This window comes from Callorhinchus milii, unplaced genomic scaffold (assembly GCF_018977255.1).
Source record: "Callorhinchus milii isolate IMCB2004 unplaced genomic scaffold, IMCB_Cmil_1.0 Scaffold5, whole genome shotgun sequence".
Lineage (NCBI taxonomy): Eukaryota > Metazoa > Chordata > Chondrichthyes > Chimaeriformes > Callorhinchidae > Callorhinchus > Callorhinchus milii.
The window spans coordinates 43,244,295-43,263,691 of record NW_024704746.1 but is presented as its reverse complement, the minus strand read 5'-3'; the positions used below and the strand labels follow the sequence as shown (position 1 = coordinate 43,263,691).

Below are 19,397 nucleotides of genomic sequence, written 5' to 3'. Positions count from 1 at the left end.
ACTTGTCTGACAGACCACGAGTTCAGACCTCAGATTAAAAGGTTAAGGACCAAAGTTCATCCAAATCGTCCCCAATGGCTGCAAGTAAAATCCACTCTCTATCTCTCTCTGTGTGTCTGGCCATTCCTCTCACCAGCTCTGCTTTCCAGCCATCGAGGTTTCGCAGCCAACGTTCAAGTGACTTAAAGGGCAAGCCGGACAAAAGGCAAAGAAACAGACAGAACCACAAGCCCCTTATTTTGGCTGATCAGAGCGGAATTGTCAGAGTGATGTGGACATTGTTTTAAAAGTGATTAATCTTCTAATACATAATGTAAATAGAGCAAGCTCACGCAACAGAATCGCCATTCACAATTCTAGACTTTTATATTTTACTACAAAAGGCTTTTTCTAAGTCTTCCTTTTTTTGTGGTGTTTTGTTTTGAGGTCGCGATGACGAGTTGTCTAATTAATTGCTTTGCTTTAACTGCCCCCCTGGATTTACGCACTTAGTCATACGTTGCAGGGCGAGTTAGTTGATATCATTTCAAAAGTTTAACAGCATGAGATTGTAACAGCGAATTATGCGGTAGATGTAGAGAGTTTAATTTTTCAAAGCATCGGGGTTCCAGAGTTGAGTCACCCTCTGTGGAGATGATTTTACCCATTACAGAGCAGACTAACTTAAAACTGCACTGTAACTCCCCCTTCCTCCAATATTCCCAGTTACCCGCCGGGCAGTCTGGTATTTAACGTATAGTCAGAATTACAAATTGCGGTCACTTTTCATAGAGTACCAGAAAGAGACACAGAGAAGAAGAAAACATTGTTTTTAACATTTAAACTTATTTCCAGTTCTGCAAAGGAAAAAAAATAATAAAGCAGGGTTTCTTTTGTACTAGTTTGGAGTTTCAATCTAACTTGTGTAAACAGGAAAACAGCGAGGTGGATTCTGGTTTGGGATCTATGTGGAGATTTCGGGAATTCTCTCTCGCGTGAGTAAGTGGAATGGGTATTACAGCCTGTGTCTAACCCTCCTCTGGGGGAAAAGTGAATTTAGAANTTTTTCTCAAAAAAATGAACTTTAGGGTGAAATGTTTCAATGAGAATTGTGGGATTTTACAGCCTAGAAATAGGGAGGGAGAAGGGAATGGAGGGATAAAGGAGCGGGGTTGATCTTAGTTGCATTCCTCAGCCACTGTAACATCAACCATCATGTAATCGGCAGCTGGGACACCAGGAGAGAGAAACTCCCTTCTCATCATGACATGTTTAAAGTCTGCCTCAACAGGCACAGATGGGACCTTGGTTTAATGTCTTATCCGAAGAACACTGTCTCCGACAATGAAGGGCTTCCACCCCCCCCCTCTCCACCCCCTGCCCCCAGCATGTACGCTTCTCAAAACTGTCAACAAAACAATTGGCAAACCAAGCAAATTTGGCTATTTTTTCTCACAATGCACAACAACTGTTATTACCATTTCCTTTTATTTCTTGAATGGAAAAGACAAATAGTATTAAACACAGTTACACATGGCTGTGGATGCTTTGATGTCACAAGAAGTCAGTCAGTCATAATCATAATAATAAAAATCATAATCTTTACATTTGATACAGCATCTTTCACACCTGGAGACCGTCTCGAAGCGCTTCGCTGTAGAGAGAAGTGACTGTTCTGTGACTCAATCGGACTGTGAAGCACTGCCCAGCTTTACCCCACCACTCGCTGGTGAGCTCGCAACAACAACAAGAAGATTACATTTGTATAGCGGCTTTTACGTCGAGAGGACGTCCCAAGGCGCTGGACAGTGTAGAGCATTTCCCAGAAGAGGGGAACAGACAAACCCCCTCGCCCTTCCTGCCATCCCTGGTTTCATCCTAACTCACAACCTCCCTGCACCCCTCCCCCAAATAATACAGGACTTTGCTGTGCACAAAACTGCTGCATTCGCCTGCACAAAACACATAGTTGCCCCACTATGAATCCTGTGAAGAGTTTTGAGAAGTCCTCCCGACATGAAAGATGCTGTACTGATAGCAAGGGTTATAATTATAATAATATAATTTCAATAATGCTTGCTTTGGTTTAGATTAATTAATTGACTAATTAAGATTAAACAGGAATCAGTTTCAAAATCAGAATGAATGAAGGTGGTTGCAGGACTGCTGGAGCATTTACGCACATGGTTACAGTAGCAATGACAGGCTTCAGATACATTGAGAAGACCACCCCACCCCTACAAGACTTCAGCTCTCCAGAAAAACATCAGTAAGGTCTGGCAAGATGTGGTCTTCACATCACCATTGTCTTTAGCAAAAAGTACTGCTTGTGGTGTAGGAAATGCCCTCAAACTTGATACGGTCCAGCACCGGCTGGTAGATGTCTCGTGTCAATGGAACCACCATTCCTTTCGTCTGGATTTCACCTGTCAACACCCAACAATTCAATCACAGCAAAGCACAATCTGTATTTACACAGCGCCCGTCATATTGGGGAGCGCCTATGAGCGTTTTGGGGAGACGGGTGGCACTGAGCGTGGGAGAGGGGAAGTGGCCATGGGTGGGTTTGCAGAGGTAGCCCAGGGTGTCCATTAAAATAACTGCTGGAGTTTAACCAGCTAAAATAACACAAGGTGCACTGTTTGGCAAGCTTATCGTGCTTGTTCAGATAGGACCACCGTAACCCAGGTGGAGAGAGAGGTACACCCACACATACAGGCACAGAGAGTCATACAGAGAGAAAGATATGCACACATACACAGCAGAGTCATAGAAACACATATGGACACGGACATATGGACACACACATATACACAGGCATAGAGAGGGAGAGACACACACATATGTATATACACAGGCACAGAGAGTCAGAGAGCGCGAGACACACATACACGCATACACAGCTACACCTACATATACACTCACACACACAGGGTCATAGAGAGAGCCAAGGCTTGGGGACCTCAGAGCGTGTGTTGTGGTAGCCGCTGGAGTCTAACTAAAACCACACAGCTTGCCCTTCGAGAGCACACTAGGTAAATGGAGTAATGGATTGGAGTATTTACCGTCCAGAAGCAACTCGGCACCAATGGCACACGGCAAGCCCACGGTCTTAGCCATTGCCGAGAAGCCAGCTGGGTCCCCGTAAACCACCAGGCTGTAGTGCTTGATCTCCAGCTGGCCAGAAGGGTGTCTGATCCCAACATCATTCCTCATGACAATCAGGTCTCGTTCACCAGGGGCTGAAGGAAGATCAACACAGGTTAGTGCCCACACCACCAGCCACTGGTCACCAGTCACCACTCAGTGTTGTCCACTGTCCATCATAATATCCGCCAAACATTTAATGTGCTTAACTATGATCTCAGCCTAGCTCACTCTCTCACATTCTCATGTCTGAATCAAAACGTTGGGGAATTTGAGCTCACAATCGAGGCTAACACTCCAGTGCAGTGCTGAGAGAGCGCTGCATTGTTGGGGATGCCATCCTTCGGATGAGAAGTTAAACTGAGGTCCCGTCTGTGCTTGTTCAGGTGGACATTAAGGATCCTGCAACGCTATTGGAAAAGAGAAGGAAGTTTCTCTCTCCCGGTGTCCTGGCCGACAATCCCCCAGGTAACATCAATCACTTGCTCCACTGCTATGCGCAAAATGGCTGGTGGCAAATGCAGTCACTGCACTTTACAGAAACCACCGTGAAACACTTTGAGACGTTTCAACACATAATAACAGAACCAGAGAAACGTACAGCACAGTAGAAAGCCCATCGAGTCTGTGCTGCTTTTTTAAAGAACCATCCTTTCAGTCCCATTAACCTGCCCTTTCCACACACCCCTGGAGTTTGTAACAAGTGCAAGCATTAATGTTTCAAATTAAAGCACGTTATTACTGCATTTATACAGCACCCCTCATGCAGGATAATGTCTTGGTGCGCTGGGAGAGAAGGGCGTTATATAAATGCAAGTTTTGCTATATTTAGCTGACTTTCCAAATGAAAATTTGCATGATAACTGGCAACTAGCATTCAAGGGAATGACACGCAACGTGCTGGTCAAAGGGACAGGTCAGAGCAACAGGGTTATAAATTATAATGAATTCCATCTGCTGAGACATTAATCTGCTTAATGCTCACTGAATTATGCTGACTCCTTGAAAGCTGAGTAAGGAACAAGCGTGCTAAGGAACTTGGAGTTAGCAGGAACGCATGCGGCGTCCATACAAACTGAGAATGAGGGAAAACAGTGAGGCTCAGGCTCACAACTTGGGCTTTGACCTGCTTTAACAACTGCGCTCTCTGCTCGGTGAGCACTGGCCTACTCCACAATCACTACACTTCAGCGTATCCTTTGAAGCTCTTTGAGACATCTCGACAACGAGATAAGACGCTGTATAAAATGGAAAGATTTTGATCCCATGTCACTATTGGAAAAGTGGAGAGAATTTTTCTCCTGGCCGATAATCCCCCGAATTAAATTGATCGTTCACTTCATGGTTGTTTGTGGGATGTTGCTGCGTGCGAATTTCATTCCGTTTGTTTGTTTGTTTATTAGCGCTTTTCTCCAGTCTCCTCTCCTGACCAGTCCATACAGGGTGTCTCCTGTATGGTCACTTTACAGGTGCACGTTGGTGTCTTACCATAGGCCATTTTGCTCTCCATGTGTTGAGCGAGAGAATGAAGGAGTGACTGTGCTTTGGGGGCGGATTCATCTCCGAAGAGCCCCAGCCTTTATTGGGAACAAACAAACTGCACTGAGTGACGAGACACCAACGAGTCACAGCCTAGTCAAGCCCTATCCACAACTTCAACCAGCCTGGCTCACGCTCTCGTCTCCAAGTCAGAAGGTTGTGTGTTCCAAGACCCCACATGGAGCTCACAATCCAGGCTCATGCTCCAATTCATGGGAAGCGCTACATTATTAGAGGCGCCGTCCTTCAGATGAGACGATAAACCGAGGCCCTATCTGTGCCTGTTCAAATGGATGTTAAAGATCCCATGGCCCTATTTGAAAAAAAATGGGAGTTTCTCTCTCTGTGTCCTGGCTGACAATCTCCCAGATAAAATTGGTCACTCACTTCATGGATGTTTGTGGGACGTTTGTTTCTATGCACAAATTGATGGCATGTGATTCATCCACAAAAATACACAATCATTACGCTTTACCGTGTATCCTGTGAAACGTCTCGATGATGTGATAATTACTGTATGGTAGGTAAGGATTGTTATACAGTATTATATGGCTGTTTGTGGGCTGCTGTGTTTGCCTACAGAACACAGTCACTACACTTAGGGGCAATCTTGTGTGAAGCGCTTTGAGGCGTTTGGATGTTCAGCCGCCCGGAGTGAAAGGGAGGATTATTATGACTATAATAAGTTGTGGATCATATCTTGTTTGGTGACGAGGGAGCTTTGAGAAGACAGTGATGAGGCACTCACCATGAAAGAGTCTCCATCTGGCTTTCATCCTTCCCGATTATATTGAAGACCACTTCTTTTAGACTAATCACACTGGAGCTTGGTGCGATTCCTACCAGGTTACATAGAAGCTCTCTCTGGGGAAACACAAAAGCCCAGTTATGGGATTCACTAGGTTGGAGCATTTTCGTTTGTCTGACATTTGGAAACCCATCACCGTGATCAGCCAGGTGTCTGACACACACGGAAACCCATCATCGTGATCAGCTGGGTGTTTGACATACATGAAACCCATCACCGTGATCAGCCGGGTGTCGAACACATGCGGAAACCCATCACCTTGCTTAAGAGTATCCAAACAAGTATCCAACATATGTTTGCCACCTACACATGGAAATTTTCCCGTGTTTGGAATGGAATGCACACTCTCTCCCTGGAGGGATGCACCCTGCTTACCTAATTCCAGAGAATATTAGGTACAGCCTGTCGAGAGTCAAGGCGAAGGGACCCCAGCATGAGAACACTGTTTGGCAAGCTTTCCCAAGCTTATCCTACTTGGATCACCCTATCCGTTAGGGCTTTGGCTTGCAGGGTTAATGGGAGCTGAGAGGGAAGAGGTTCTGCCTCCAGTGATTAGTCTGTCCTTCCAAAGAACTGCCGATGAGCCAGCGCCTGGGCTATCATCAGCAGTACCCTAGAGTACTGTGGGCCTGCCTGGCTGAGGAACCAGACTAGAGACCACCACAAATGAACTAGATCCTGACATTTCATTCCACTCTGGCAATCTAACCCTCCCCCAACCCTGCTCACTGCTGTCAAACCCCTCCCTCCCCACCACTGCCCTCCCCCAAATAAGCTTCTCAGAGCAGATCACAAGCCGAGGATACACACCCACGTGACAGCAGGAGCTTCTGGGCTGAGCAGTGAGCAGGGTTCAGTATTAATCAGCCCCACTTTCTGCAATCCTTGGATAGCGTTTGAATAGCCCTGAAAGAGAAACAGAATGGCGCTCATTACAACAACAGCAACATCATCATCAACAACTACAATGTGATGTGGTGGGGCAGTGTGAGGCGGGGGAGGTTGTTGTGTAGTCATACACTCCATTATCGACAAGACACACTATGTAAACCAGGTGCCGTTGCTCAACCACCAAGCTGGGATCAAAGAGTTTAACCATTGGATGATCTCTCATAGGACTGGTGATTGGCTCTTGGCAGAGTCAAACATTACAAAGAAGGGATAAAGCAGTGCATCTGGGAGATAGTAAACACTAAATCTTTCGTTGTAACACACAAAAGCCAATTCCTCAAATGCACTGTAATCTTCCAGTTTTGCCTGACATAGCCAAGGCTGGCCAGTTTATCCTCCTCAGAGCAGAAAAAATGTAACTCGGCAAAGGAATACAGGCCTATTACACAACTCCTTGTGGAGTACTGTAGCATCGTGGCTGGAGCACTTGCCTCGCAAGTGAAAGGACCTGAGTTCATTTTCCAGGCAGGGTGAAATCTTAAGCAAGATAGCAAGATTGCTTACACCACATCTTTCTGTTTACTTAGCAGTAAGTAGGAACCCGCTTGTTAGTTGATTCATGGATCGCTTTCTGGGGGTAATAATCCCTTCAGAAAATAAATATATACATATATAATTTTGTGACACATTCCACGACTGTTTGTGGGACATTGATAATAATAATACTCTTTGCATTTGATATAGCGCTTTTCATGTCTTCTAGACGTCTCAAAGAGCTTCACAGAATATACAGTAAAATGAATTGACTGTATATTTGTGGGCAAAACACGGTAACCAATTGCGTACAGCAATGTCCCACAAACAACTGTGGATTGAGTGAGCAAATTATTATTTTACTTTATTTTTTCTTGAGGGATTTTTATCAGGCATGTGGAGTAAGCAAACTTGCCCAAGGTTTCGCCCTGCTGGGAATCAAACCAGGTCTCTCACTTGTGAGCCGAGTGCTTTAACCATTGAGCTACAGGACTCCAATTGATGTGCGCAATTGGCTGCCACGTTTCGCCCACAAAATATACAGTCAATTCAGTTAGCATTGTATTTTGTGAAGCTCTATGACATCTCTGTCTGCAGCAAGGAACAATCTCCACCATCAACACTATGCAAACATAAAGAGAATAATCAGGTCACAGGATGAATGTTTTCGGGAAATGAATCAGCACAGTCTGGATGAAGAAGGTCCTTCGGCCCATCTGATCTAGTCCCTTCAGAACATCTGGCGCTTTGTTTACCCCATCACCGCACCATTTTATCTGGGGATTGTTGGCTAGGACACTAGGAGAGAGAATAGTGTGGGATCTTTAAATTCCACTTGAAGAGGCACAAACGATACCTCAGTTCATCATCTAACGGATACACAAGGTCAGTGCTGCCCCAGCACTGCACTGGAGAGTCTGCCTGCACTTTTGTCTCAAAGAGAATGGGGTTTCTGGCCAACAATCCCTCAGATATAACCAGTCACTTACTTGATGGCTATTTGTGGGACATTGCTGTGTGCCAATTGGCTGCAACATTCACCTGTAAAACACCCAGTCACTTCTGTCAAGACAGCAATTCCCTTTGAAGTGCTTTGATAAGTATGGATGTTATTAGCACTGAATACATGTAAGAATTACTAACATGAATATTTAGTTTGGGGAATGCATCATCATGCTGAATGAATCTGGTTGAAATCTTCCTTTAACCAAGTATTGTAACGCTCTCAGCCATTACGCCCTGAAACTCTGAACACTCTTCCTCAATTCCTCCTACTTGCTCCCTTCCTTCCCCATCTTCAGAACGTGCCTGAAGACCTTCCTCTTCGACCGTGCCTAAGGTCACCTACCTCCGGCTCAGCGTCATGTTCCTCCACTGTCAAGAGCTCTGGATTGCTATCTTGCGTGGGGGTGGTGGGGAGCTACATAAATGCATGTTGCTGTTGTAGCTACAGCAATGGTTTACCCTGGCCTGACTGGACTTAACTTACAGCAACCAATGTTTATTACACAAGCCACTTGGGAAGTATCTATTCATTCCCAGCCTTTACAGTTGATGATGTGCTTATGTGAGAGACTAATTTTCAGGATGAGAGGGTGTTAGAGGAGCAGTTGAATGAGATGCTTAGTGTCTGCAGTGTGTTCCTGTATCCAGTCAGGACTGAAGAAAGCTTTGGGTCAGCGATTCAGGATTATTTGGAATATAGAAATAGAAACTCTCAGGAATCCCAGGTCTGCAAATACATAAACACTACACTTTACAATAAATGCTGCCAAGTGCTTTGTGACCTATCGTCGATGTGGTATCAAATTCAAGGATTATTATAACTTTCTTCTGAAGTCTCTTGCCCCGGGATCTATACCAACTCAATGCCGCAGATGAGCTAAAGTGACAATGAAAGGGTTTCTCTCAGTCTTGTATTTCCATAGCTGTTTTGCTATCAAATACAAGAGTGAGAGAAACCCTGTCATTGATCTCCAGGCAGATCAATCTCTGCCATAAGAAAAAAAAATGAGGTCACTCAATCCTCGACTGGATCCACGACTGTTTGAGGACACTGCTGTGCGCAATTAGCTGCCTTGTTTTGCCCACAAAATATACAGTCAATTTACTTTACAGTATTCTGAAGCGCTTTGAGACGTCTGAAAGACCTGATAAGGCGCTACATCAAATACAAGGATTATTATTATATTATTATTAAGACACTGATTGTTCTTACCTTGTACCTCAAGGTGCCTCTTATCAAAGTATGAGCCGATTCGATACCGTATGGCACGGCGTATTTCAGGCTGTCTCTGTTGGGAAAGCCCTCCAAATTAAACCCAGGGAAGAATTCCATTGGGCTGGCATTATTGAGCACAGCACCTCCTGCTGAGATCTCCACCAACTGCAGGTGAGAAGGAAATCCCTGACTGTCTGAGCAGATGGTTCACGTGAACAGACACCGAGACGAAGAGATTGCACCCGGGGCAATGCTATCTTTATTCCCACAGCAATTCAGAGTCCAAGATCTGGTAAATCCTTAAATCCAGCCTGTTTTCAAGCCAGTTACATGGAACATTACGGCACACAAATAGGCCGTTTAGCCCAACAAATCTATGCCTGAGTTTATAGTCCACACAAGCCCGCACCCCTATAATTCCCCTCTCCTAAACCTCTCTATTTGCTCCCCTACATCTCTATTCTATTTTGGAGCCAGTTCAGCTCCAGGGAGATCCTGCTTACCTCTCCCACAAGGAAGATCCTATGTAACTTGAACAGAAATTGACGGCTCAGAAGAAGCCATTCAGCAAATCATTTCTGCGCTGCTCTTTGGTAAAGCAAACCATTTAGATCCATTTACCTGCGTTTTCTGTAAGCAATGAAGATCATTCCTCTCTAGATATCTGTCTCGTTCCCTCTCGAAAGCTAATCTGGTGACTGCCTCGACCACCGTCCTGCTAGGATAGTGCACACGTAACAACTGTGTGTGTAAAGAAATTCCTCTTTGGTATCTGGTCTTACGTTAAACTGTTACCCTTTGGTCACTAACTCACCAACTCACTGACTCAAAAACTAAAGTAGCTCTTGAAAACTGATCACTAGAGGGCAGTGTTGGCTTCCAGACCACCTCACTTCGAGACCAAATTATTGGCGATCTACACCTTTCCATTTTTCAGGTAGGTGGCCGGGCGGATTGTGTTCAACAGAGCTCCAACCGGACTCCAGCTAAACTTGTAACGTAGTGGATTATCGGAGCATTCTGGTGCAGGCAGACCCCCGCAGAAGGAGACGTACGACTCGATCTGAAAGAGATGAAAGCATCGTGTCAGCCTGGCTCTGAGTCAGAGGTTGTGGTCTCAAGCTTTACGTCAGGACTTTGAATCACATTGTCTAAGCTGACACTCTAATGCAGTGCTGGGGGGGGGTGAGGGGAGTTGCATTGTCAGAGATGCCATCCTTTGGATGAGATATTAAATCAAGGTCCCATCCGCCTGTTCGGGCAGACATTAAAGATCCCTGGCATTATTGGTAAAGAGAAGGGAGTTTCTTCCGATGTCCTGGCCAACAATCCCGCAAATAAAATTGGTCACTCACTCCATGGCTGTTTGTGGGATACGCTGTGTGCAATTGGCTGCCACACTGTACTTACAAAATACACAATCACTACATTTTACACAAAATACAGTCACTCTGGTGAAGTGCTGCAAAATGTCTTGACAGGCACTATATCAAATGCAAGTATTACTATTATTATTATAATTATTTAGGATTTGAGCCAAAAATGGACATAGTGAATGTAAGAGGGCATTACCAACGGTGAGTTGTTAAAGCTTGAGAAATTCACACTTAGACACTGAGACTCACAGTAGCTCCTTGATCTCTTGCGTCATCGATGCACTTCATTGCCAACATATGGTCAATGCCTGGATCCAGACCAATCTCGTTCACCACAGTAACTTCAGCTTCTAGTGCACTGGACAAAAAACACACAGGATCTAAGATTCCAGATCCAATCATTCTCTCCCTGTTCATGTACCTATGTTTCTTCCTCACTCTCCGTCTTTCTCCCTCCATCCTCATCTCTCTCCCTCCATCCCGCTGATATCTCTCTCTTGCTCTCCCTCTTCATCTCTCTCTCCATCTCCATCTCTCTCTCCTTCCCTATCTCTCTTTCCCTCTCTTCTCTCTCTATTTTTGACTCTCTCTCCCTTCCCGTCTGTCTCTCCCTTCCCAACATTCTGGAACTCCCTCCCTTTGCCTGTCTTCAGATTGCATTTGAATACCTTGCTCTTTGACCATGCCTATGGTCACCCCCACCCCCTTGCTCCCCGAATTGGGAGTCAAACTCCACCACTGTCAAGAGCTCCGAGACTCTGCCTCGCGTGAAGGGCGCTGTATAAATGCAAGTTGCTGTTGTTGTAGTCTTTCCTAAAGTGGGGTGACCAATGTTGGACACAATATTCGAACTGTATCTGACTAATGATTTATATATGTTTAGCATTACCTCTTTGCTTTGATATTCTACATCCATGTAGTCTTGGGTTTCTCACCTTTGGTGGAATGCCTTCATTTCTGGAGACAGGTAGCTGGCAGTCACCATGTTGACTTTGTGATGGATGCACTCCTTTATCACCATAGGATGGAAACCTCCAGGCAGCAAGCTTGACACGACAGAAGTCAATCAGAGAACAAGAGAGAGAACATCAGCAGTGCTCTGTGCTGGAGAAGGTCACTCCTCAAGTGGCCGATCAACCGCCACATGCCATCATTCTCCATCGTTCCATCACACCCCTCAGCAATAGAATTCACTCTCCAAGCAAATTCTGCAGCGAATGATCCGTACCCTTCACCCACCACACTGAACATGGTGTTAAAGAAAGTCTGAGATCTAATTTGTGATGTTAGTAAAAGTCTCTGGCACAAGATCACAATATCGGTTTGGATGAAGAAGGCCTTTCAGACTATCTGATCTCAACCCTCCAGAACACCCAAACTACTGACCTCCCAATCACAGCATCAAGCTGCTTTTTAAAACATTCTGGGGCCTCAACCATCTTTCCTGGGAAAAGTAACCAGTTATTCTCCCTCTGTCCTCATCAATGTTGATCTGAAATCCTGACTGCAGCAGTTACCCCAATGCGTACTCCAGGACATTGCTGATGACAGCACAGCCAGCCTGGCTCATCAGCAGGACATGGAAGGGCAGTCCAGTCACTGGGGGAAGGTACTCTTCCTGCTCAGCTCCCGTTAACCCTGCAAGCCAAAGACTTAACAGGTAGGGTGGTCCTAGCTAGACAAGCAGCGGGAAAGCTTGCTAGACGGTACTCTCAATGGCAAGCTACGTGGTTTTAGCTGGTTAGACTCCAGCAGTTACCCCAAAACTCACTCTGGGGTGCCCAAGCCTTGGATCTCATCAACTTTTGAACGTATCAGAAAAGCAAGTTGCATCTTTCTAGGGAGAGAGTGCTTATGCCATTCTGGACACAGGAATTTCCAAGTATAGGTGCCACACATGTGTCAAACTCTTAGTCTGGTTTGAACACTGTTAATCACGGTGATAACTGTGATGGGTTTCCACACGTGTCAGACCCCCAGCTGACAAAAAAAAACCTTGCGTTTGATCCAGGGCACTCAGATACGTCGCAAAGTGTTTCACAGGATTTGCAGCAAAGTGTAGTGACTTGTGTATTTGTAGATGAAAATGTTAACAGAAGCGGCTTAAAATCGAGTGGGAAAGTCCAGAGTCTCACCTGATGACCAGGTCGTGTGATCCGACCAGCGAGGATAACTTTTCCTGTTGCTTCTCTATGTCCATGATAATTGGGATGGCATTGCTGTATTTCTGCGTCAGTCTCTGTAACTCATCCTTCACAATGGACGCTATGGAAATCAAATACTGACGTCCAACTCTCATTCTCTCAGCAATTTATGAGCCAGCTTTCAGCCATCCTGCCGCGCCCTCTCTGGAACTATCACCACCTCCTCCCACCCCTCCTCACCATTAAAGCCTGACTTAAGGCCTTTCTTTCCGCTTTAGGTGATCTATCCCCTCTCCCCATCTACCTAAGGGAAGCGGTCACTAAGATCATAGGTCACTGAGGTCATCTCCCTCAGTGGGATGGAGATAGGGTGAGGGAGCAAGAAAGAGGGAGGGAGATCAAAGCCCTCCTCAGTGACGAGCTGTTAGCCCTCTCCCCAGGGCACAGTCTTCGGGTGATCTTGAGGGAGACACTAATCCCAGAGAGCGCATGTGTATGGTTGGTGCTGACCACTTACCCACAGTGACCTCAATGTTGCTGTTCCTGGTGAGGTAGTCCAGGACGGGCCCAGTAACATAGCCAGCTCCAAGCAGCAGCACCCTGCTCTTGGGAGTCATGTTCACGAGCTGGGCCAATTCTCTGTAAACACCGGCAAGCACACAGCTCGAATATCCAGTCAAGCAAGCACAACAAGGAGAGTATAGACACAACTGCCTTGGTCCAACAAACTCTGTATGCCACACTGATTCATTAAAAAAAGGAACTCACTTGAAGCCCAGGAACATTCAGGGCCCATAGGTCAATACGAAGCTTGTTAAAAGTTTGTAGTTACCAAAGCAGTTAAAATGTGTGAAGCAATTGGTAATCCATGCACTAACCTAGTTAAGACTGTGACACAGTTGATCCATGCACTAATAGAATTAAATGTGTGACACACACAGTTGTTGATCATGCACTAGTGTAGTTCAAAGTGTGAAACAGTCTATAATCCATGCACTGATATAATGAAAAGTGTGACCCAGTTTGTAATCCATGTATTTGTACCCTGTAGTTAAATGTGTAACATAATTGGTAATCCATGCACGATCTAGTTAAACGTATGACAATTGTGAATCTGTGAACTCTAGTTGTTAAACGTGCGATACCGTTGGGACAACCCATGCATGAGCAGAATGCACATTAAGAGGGAGAATCAAAGAGGTCAGAGCTACCCACAAAAAGAACCCTTCCTGAAAGAGACGTGTCTTCGGGTTGCCAGCTGGGTCTCACAGGACATGCAAGGTAAAGGCATAATCAAGAGACAGCCTGCCACACTGTGCAAAGAATAAATCTGGTTAGTGAGAGGCCATCGGGAGGGTCACAGAGGTGCAAGTTGTGAGCTCTCAGGTTCCTGGGGGTTAGTTAAAGCCCTGCCCACTGGCCAGGGCTGCACAGAGTCACATCAGAGAGAGCAGAGGCTTTTCTACCTTTTGATGTGTGCAGCTATACCATAAGGAGCTTTTGCCCTGTTGTGATTTAATACCCCACCAAATACTCCAGTCAGACTTCAGCTGGCACAATTCCGTAACAGTATCAATCCTTCCATTTTCATTTTCACCTCTGGTGGACGTCACAAAGCACTTTACAGGCCACTGTATAGTGACTGTGTGCTGTGTGGGCAGACTCGGCAGCCAATTTGCTCACAGCGACGTCCCACAAACAGCCACAAGTGACTGATTTTATCTTGGGGATTGTCGGCAAGAACACTGGGACAGAGCAACTCCCTTCTCTTTTCCAATAGTGCTGCGGGATCTTTAACATCCACCTGAACAGGCACCAAACTCGTTTTAACGTCTTATCCGATAGACGGCCCCTCCGACAATACAGTGCTCCTCAGCACTGCAATAGTGGGTCATCTTAGTCTATGTGATTCCAAGACCAACGTGGGGCTTGAACCCACAACCTTCATACTGAAAGGGACAGTGCTACCACTGAGCCAGCTGACACTTTCCCTCTTTCCCTAATAAGATAGGACTGCAGTAAAATGCTGTCTATTTCTGAACACCAAATAACAGTCTTTTCAGGAAACAGAAACAATCTTCCCGCTGGGGAGTGGGGGTGAGGGGGGTTGTGGGGATAAGCTGAACTGGCTCCAAGGTAACGTATGGACATTGGAATGTCAGAATCGTGACAGCCCTCTATGACGGTCTCCAGTCAAGTTCCTAAACCAAGCGGGGCTGCAGTAATCCAGGGCACTGAAGATGAGCAGCCAAGCCTGGCTCATCAGCAGGACCTGGAGAAGGAGACCAATCACTGGGGGGCAGGGACCCTTCCCAATCAGTTCCTTGTTAACCTTGCAAGCCAAAGCCCTAACAGGTAGGGTGATCCTAGCTGGACAAGTAGTGGGAAACCTTGCCAGACCGTGCTCAATGGCAAGCTATGTGGTTTTAGCTGGTTAGACCCCAACATACACTCGTGGGTCTCCAAGCCTTGGCTCTCATCAACCTGTACCTAATATTCTTCGGGATAAGGTGAGCAGGGTCCGGCCCTCCGGTGAGAGGGCACATTCCATTCCAGACACAGGGGATTTCTATGTGTAGAAAATAATTACATAAGTAACTCATAATTTCTATCTAAGTTCCAAGTCCTGATGTTTGGCTTGAACCCACAACTTTCTGACTCAGAGGTGAAAGTGATACCAATGGACCCAGGGAATGCAGGCAATCTTACCTGTTTGCTCTCATCTTCTGAATGTACTTGAATTTGGGAGTCAAGGAACCATTGGACGCTATTACAGCCTGGAAATAAGCAGTTTATGAAACGTGATAAGGCGCTATATCAAATGCAAGGATTATTATTATTATAACAGTGATAGTGACATAGGCAGTGAAGTGTGACATAGACACAGTGAACAGTGGCACAGACACAGTGAACAGTGGCTCAGACACAGTGAACAGTGGCACAGACACAGTGAACAGTCACACAGACATAGTGAACAGTCACACAGATACAACGAACAGTGACACAGACACAACGAACAGTGACACAGACACAACGAACAGTGACACAGACTCAGTGAACAGTGACACAGACACAACGAACAGTGACACAGACACAAGGAACAGTGACACAGACACAACGAACAGTGACACAGACACAGTAAACAGTGGCACAGACACAGTGAACAGTGACACAGACACAGTGAACAGTGACACAGACACAGTGAACAGTGACACAGACACAAGGAACAGTGACACAGACACAACGAACAGTGACACAGACACAATGAACAGTGATACAGACTCAGTGAACAGTGACACAGACAGTGAACAATGACACAGGTAGGCCTGCACTTACATTTTTGACCAAGGGGGAGAAGCCTTGCTGCTTTTCAAAAGGTACAGTGGCATCAGAGGCCAACTGAGGAACAAAATTAAACTAATTACTTTTAGATAAACATCAAACAGACAGACTTAGCATCAACCCACAGGCTTCCCAGTCACAATTATTGGCTGGTGTTCTTCCCACTCAGCTCCCGTTAACCCTGTAAGCCAAAGCTTCTATGAATGTTTTAAATGGTTAAACTCCCAACAGTTACCACAAGCCAACATGTGCTAAATATAACCTGTACTAGCAGTACTATATATAATCAGTGACACCTCTATACAGTTTGACAGATCAGTATGGTTTGGAGACTCTTAAGCACGGTGTCGGGTTTCCGCATGTTCAGACAACCGGCTGAACAAGAAACCATGTTAACAGTGATGCCCCCGTATTGTCCGATATTAACAGTGACGTCTCTCTAGAGTCTGATATATCTAGTGACTGGTGTACAGAATCTGTCGCTCATCTCTCTGTGGGCTGTCACTGTTGTGTGACCAGCCAGTCGTTGGGTCATGGTGACCTGTCTTTCTTGTTTGATCATATCTAATGCAGAACATGGGATTCCAGCTAACCAATCCCCACGCTCGCTAGAGGCTCGTGTGCAGTAGAAACTCTGGCATGGACTGGTCCCCAATGACCTGCTTCCACGTTGTACAGTCTATATAATCCCCACACACTTAGACCCCGGGGACTGGAAATGGAACAGCTAAAGGCCCATTACACAGTTCTTTATTTCAATTATTTTTTCTCTGTATAAACATTATTTTTGTTTTGGTCAGACAAGTGTCTGACACATGCAGAAACCTATCACCATGCTTAAGAATATACAAACCAAACTGAGAATTCCATGCAACCCACGTACACATGGAAATCCCAGATTGTTGGAATGGAATGCGTAGTCTCTCCCTGGAGTTCTTATCTAATTCCAGAGAATATTTGGCACAGATTGACAAGACCTAAAGTTTGGGGACTCCAGCAAACAACAACAACAAAATTACATTTATAGAGTGCCTTTCACGGCGGGAGGACGTCCCAAAGCGCTGAACAGTCAGGTGTCGGAGCCCGAGTATGGGGGAGGGGTGGTGTAGGGGTGAGGGAAGGCAGAGAGTTGGAAGGACGACCAAAGGCATGATCGAAGAGAAGGGTCTTGAGACCCACCTTGAAGGAGGTGAGGAAGCGAGGCGAAGGGACCGTGGGTTAGAATTCCAGAGTGTGGGGGCAGAGAGGCTGAAAGCCCAGCAACCGATGGTAGGGTGGGTCTGGCGGGAGATATGGAGCAGGCCAGAGCCTGCTGAATGGAGGGAGCGGGCAGGTTGGTAGGGAGTCACCAGGTCAGAGAGGTAGGAGGTGGGAAGGCCATGGATGGCCTTGAAAGTGAGGACAAGGATCTTGAACTCAAACCTCTGGGGGATGAGGAGCCAGTGGAGTCGGACGTGATGGGGTCGCGGAGCTTGGTGCGCGAGAGTACACGAGCTGCAGAATTTTGGATGATCTGCAGCTTGTGAAGGAAAGAGTTGTGAAGGCTGATGAGGAGGGAGTTCCCGTAATTGAACTTTGATGTAATGAATGCATGGGTGAGGGTTTCGGCAGCCTGAGGAGTGAGGCAGTGGCGGAGTCTGGCAATGTTGCAGAGGTAGTGGTAGGTAGTGGCGGTCATGGCGCAGATGCAGGGGAGAAACAGGATGGTAGGGGATTAGGAGGTCACAGAGGTAGGGGGGAGCAAGACCATGGAAGGCTTTGAAGGTGAGGACCAGGATCTTGAACTGTATCCTCTGTGTGATGGGAAGCCAGTGAAGTTGGGCAAGGATGGGGGTGATAGGGTCACAGAGCCTAATGCGGGAGAGGACAGGGTTCTGGATGATCTGCAGAGGGGTTGGGGAGGCCGACAAGCAATGCGTCTGCATAGTTCAGCCTCAATGTAATGAAAGCATGTATGAGGGTTTCGGCGGCCTGCGATGTGTGAGTGGCAGAACCAGGCGATGTTGCCGAGGTGGGGGAAGACAGAGCGGGTCATGGCGCAGATGTGGGGTAGAAAGGATAGTTGAGGGTGAAACAAGACCCCAAGGTTCCGGACTGGCTTAGCAAGGAGGAGTGTGCAGCCATGGATGGTGATGCTACCAGGGCCTGAGGTGACGGGAGCCAATCAGGAGAGCTCGGTCTTGTTGACGTTCAACTGAAGAAAGTTAGCTCTCATCCAGGATGTGATGTCTGACAGACATTCTGTCAGGACAGCAGTGGTCCTGGAGTCAAGGGTGGAGACAGGGTGTCATCTGCATGAATGTGGAAGTTGACCCCATGTCTGCGGATGATCTCACCAAGAGAGAGCATATAGATAGCCCTGAGGAACGCCCTACAAGATGGTCCGGGGGCTAGAGGAGAAGCCGTTTGAGGAGATGAAGTGCAGGTAGTGTGAGAGGTACGATCTGAACCAGTCAAGGACAGCGCCGTGGAGGTTGAGGTGAGAGGAGAGGCGGTGAATGAGGATAGAGCACTTTCAGAGCACTTTCTAGCAAGCTTTCACTGGAGACTCACTGTCCAGAGCTTTGGGACATCCTCCCGATGTGAAAAGCGCTGCATAAATGTAATTTGTTGTTGCTATACCTACTTGAAAGGCTGTGTTTCTCCCTGAAGCACGCTGTGTAACTGTGGAATGCAAATCATGACGATACATGTTGATACACAAGAGAGTTACACAACCATTTGGATAATGTTACACACAGTTTGTCAGGGAGAAGGGCAGGAAATTGTTAAAAATCAATGCCTTCTCAAATTACACAATTTTGCTAACAAAAGGGACAGGAAACGGGAGATTTCCCGCACAAACCTACCTTCCGCCAAATGTCCTGACCGTGTCAATCTTTTTCTAGTAATTTGAACCTTGGATGCAACATGCCACCGATGTCAGCTGATGCTTTCCAGCACTGAACTCTAAACCATCATTTGCTTGCTGTCCCCACCCCTCCCCCTCTGTGACGTAAACAGTACAGACCTAGCAAGCAACCAAGTTTCAAAAGGCTTGAAAGCTCACCACCTTCAATGGGACCAAGCTAAGAACACTGAGACTGTTCCCAACCAGTCCAGACTCCCAATCAGAGTCACACACACACAACACAGACTAACTGGACTAACCAGGCAATATTCATTAGCAACCAGTTACTTCGCTCACTGTCTACATCATTTTAACCAGCCCACCTTCATCCCTGAGTTAGCCTGTCTTCCTTTCTCTTACATATAGTTTATAGACTTGTATACAGTCTTATATGGAGTATATACACATATAATATATACACTCATATATGTGATATATATGTAAAACAGTTCACCCCATCACCCACAACACTGCATTAAACTATGGAATTGATGAAACTTGTTAAGCAAGATTTCTCAAAATACTA

At 46.2% G+C, this 19,397-nt stretch overlaps 1 protein-coding gene across 4 annotated transcripts in view; it reads right to left on the bottom strand.

The window, feature by feature from the left end:
* Positions 1-1,450: 1,450 nt before the first annotated feature.
* Positions 1,451-19,397, bottom strand: part of aass (aminoadipate-semialdehyde synthase) — a 31,440-nt gene continuing 13,493 nt past the window's right edge. For 3 of the 4 annotated variants that reach the window (XM_042334942.1, XM_042334941.1, XM_007894606.2), the window contains exons 12-25: positions 15,976-16,038; positions 15,349-15,416; positions 14,106-14,144; positions 13,157-13,278; positions 12,631-12,760; positions 11,431-11,541; positions 10,745-10,853; positions 10,042-10,182; positions 9,117-9,284; positions 6,284-6,379; positions 5,414-5,529; positions 4,615-4,703; positions 3,045-3,221; positions 1,451-2,405 (exon numbers count right to left, since the gene is read on the bottom strand). In XM_042334942.1, coding sequence (XP_042190876.1) covers positions 2,290-2,405; positions 3,045-3,221; positions 4,615-4,703; positions 5,414-5,529; positions 6,284-6,379; positions 9,117-9,284; positions 10,042-10,182; positions 10,745-10,853; positions 11,431-11,541; positions 12,631-12,760; positions 13,157-13,278; positions 14,106-14,144; positions 15,349-15,416; positions 15,976-16,038 — 1,545 coding nt within the window. In that variant the 3' untranslated portion in view covers positions 1,451-2,289. The remainder of the gene's footprint in view (positions 2,406-3,044; positions 3,222-4,614; positions 4,704-5,413; positions 5,530-6,283; positions 6,380-9,116; positions 9,285-10,041; positions 10,183-10,744; positions 10,854-11,430; positions 11,542-12,630; positions 12,761-13,156; positions 13,279-14,105; positions 14,145-15,348; positions 15,417-15,975; positions 16,039-19,397) is intronic. The other variant, XM_042334943.1, reaches the window with a different exon arrangement.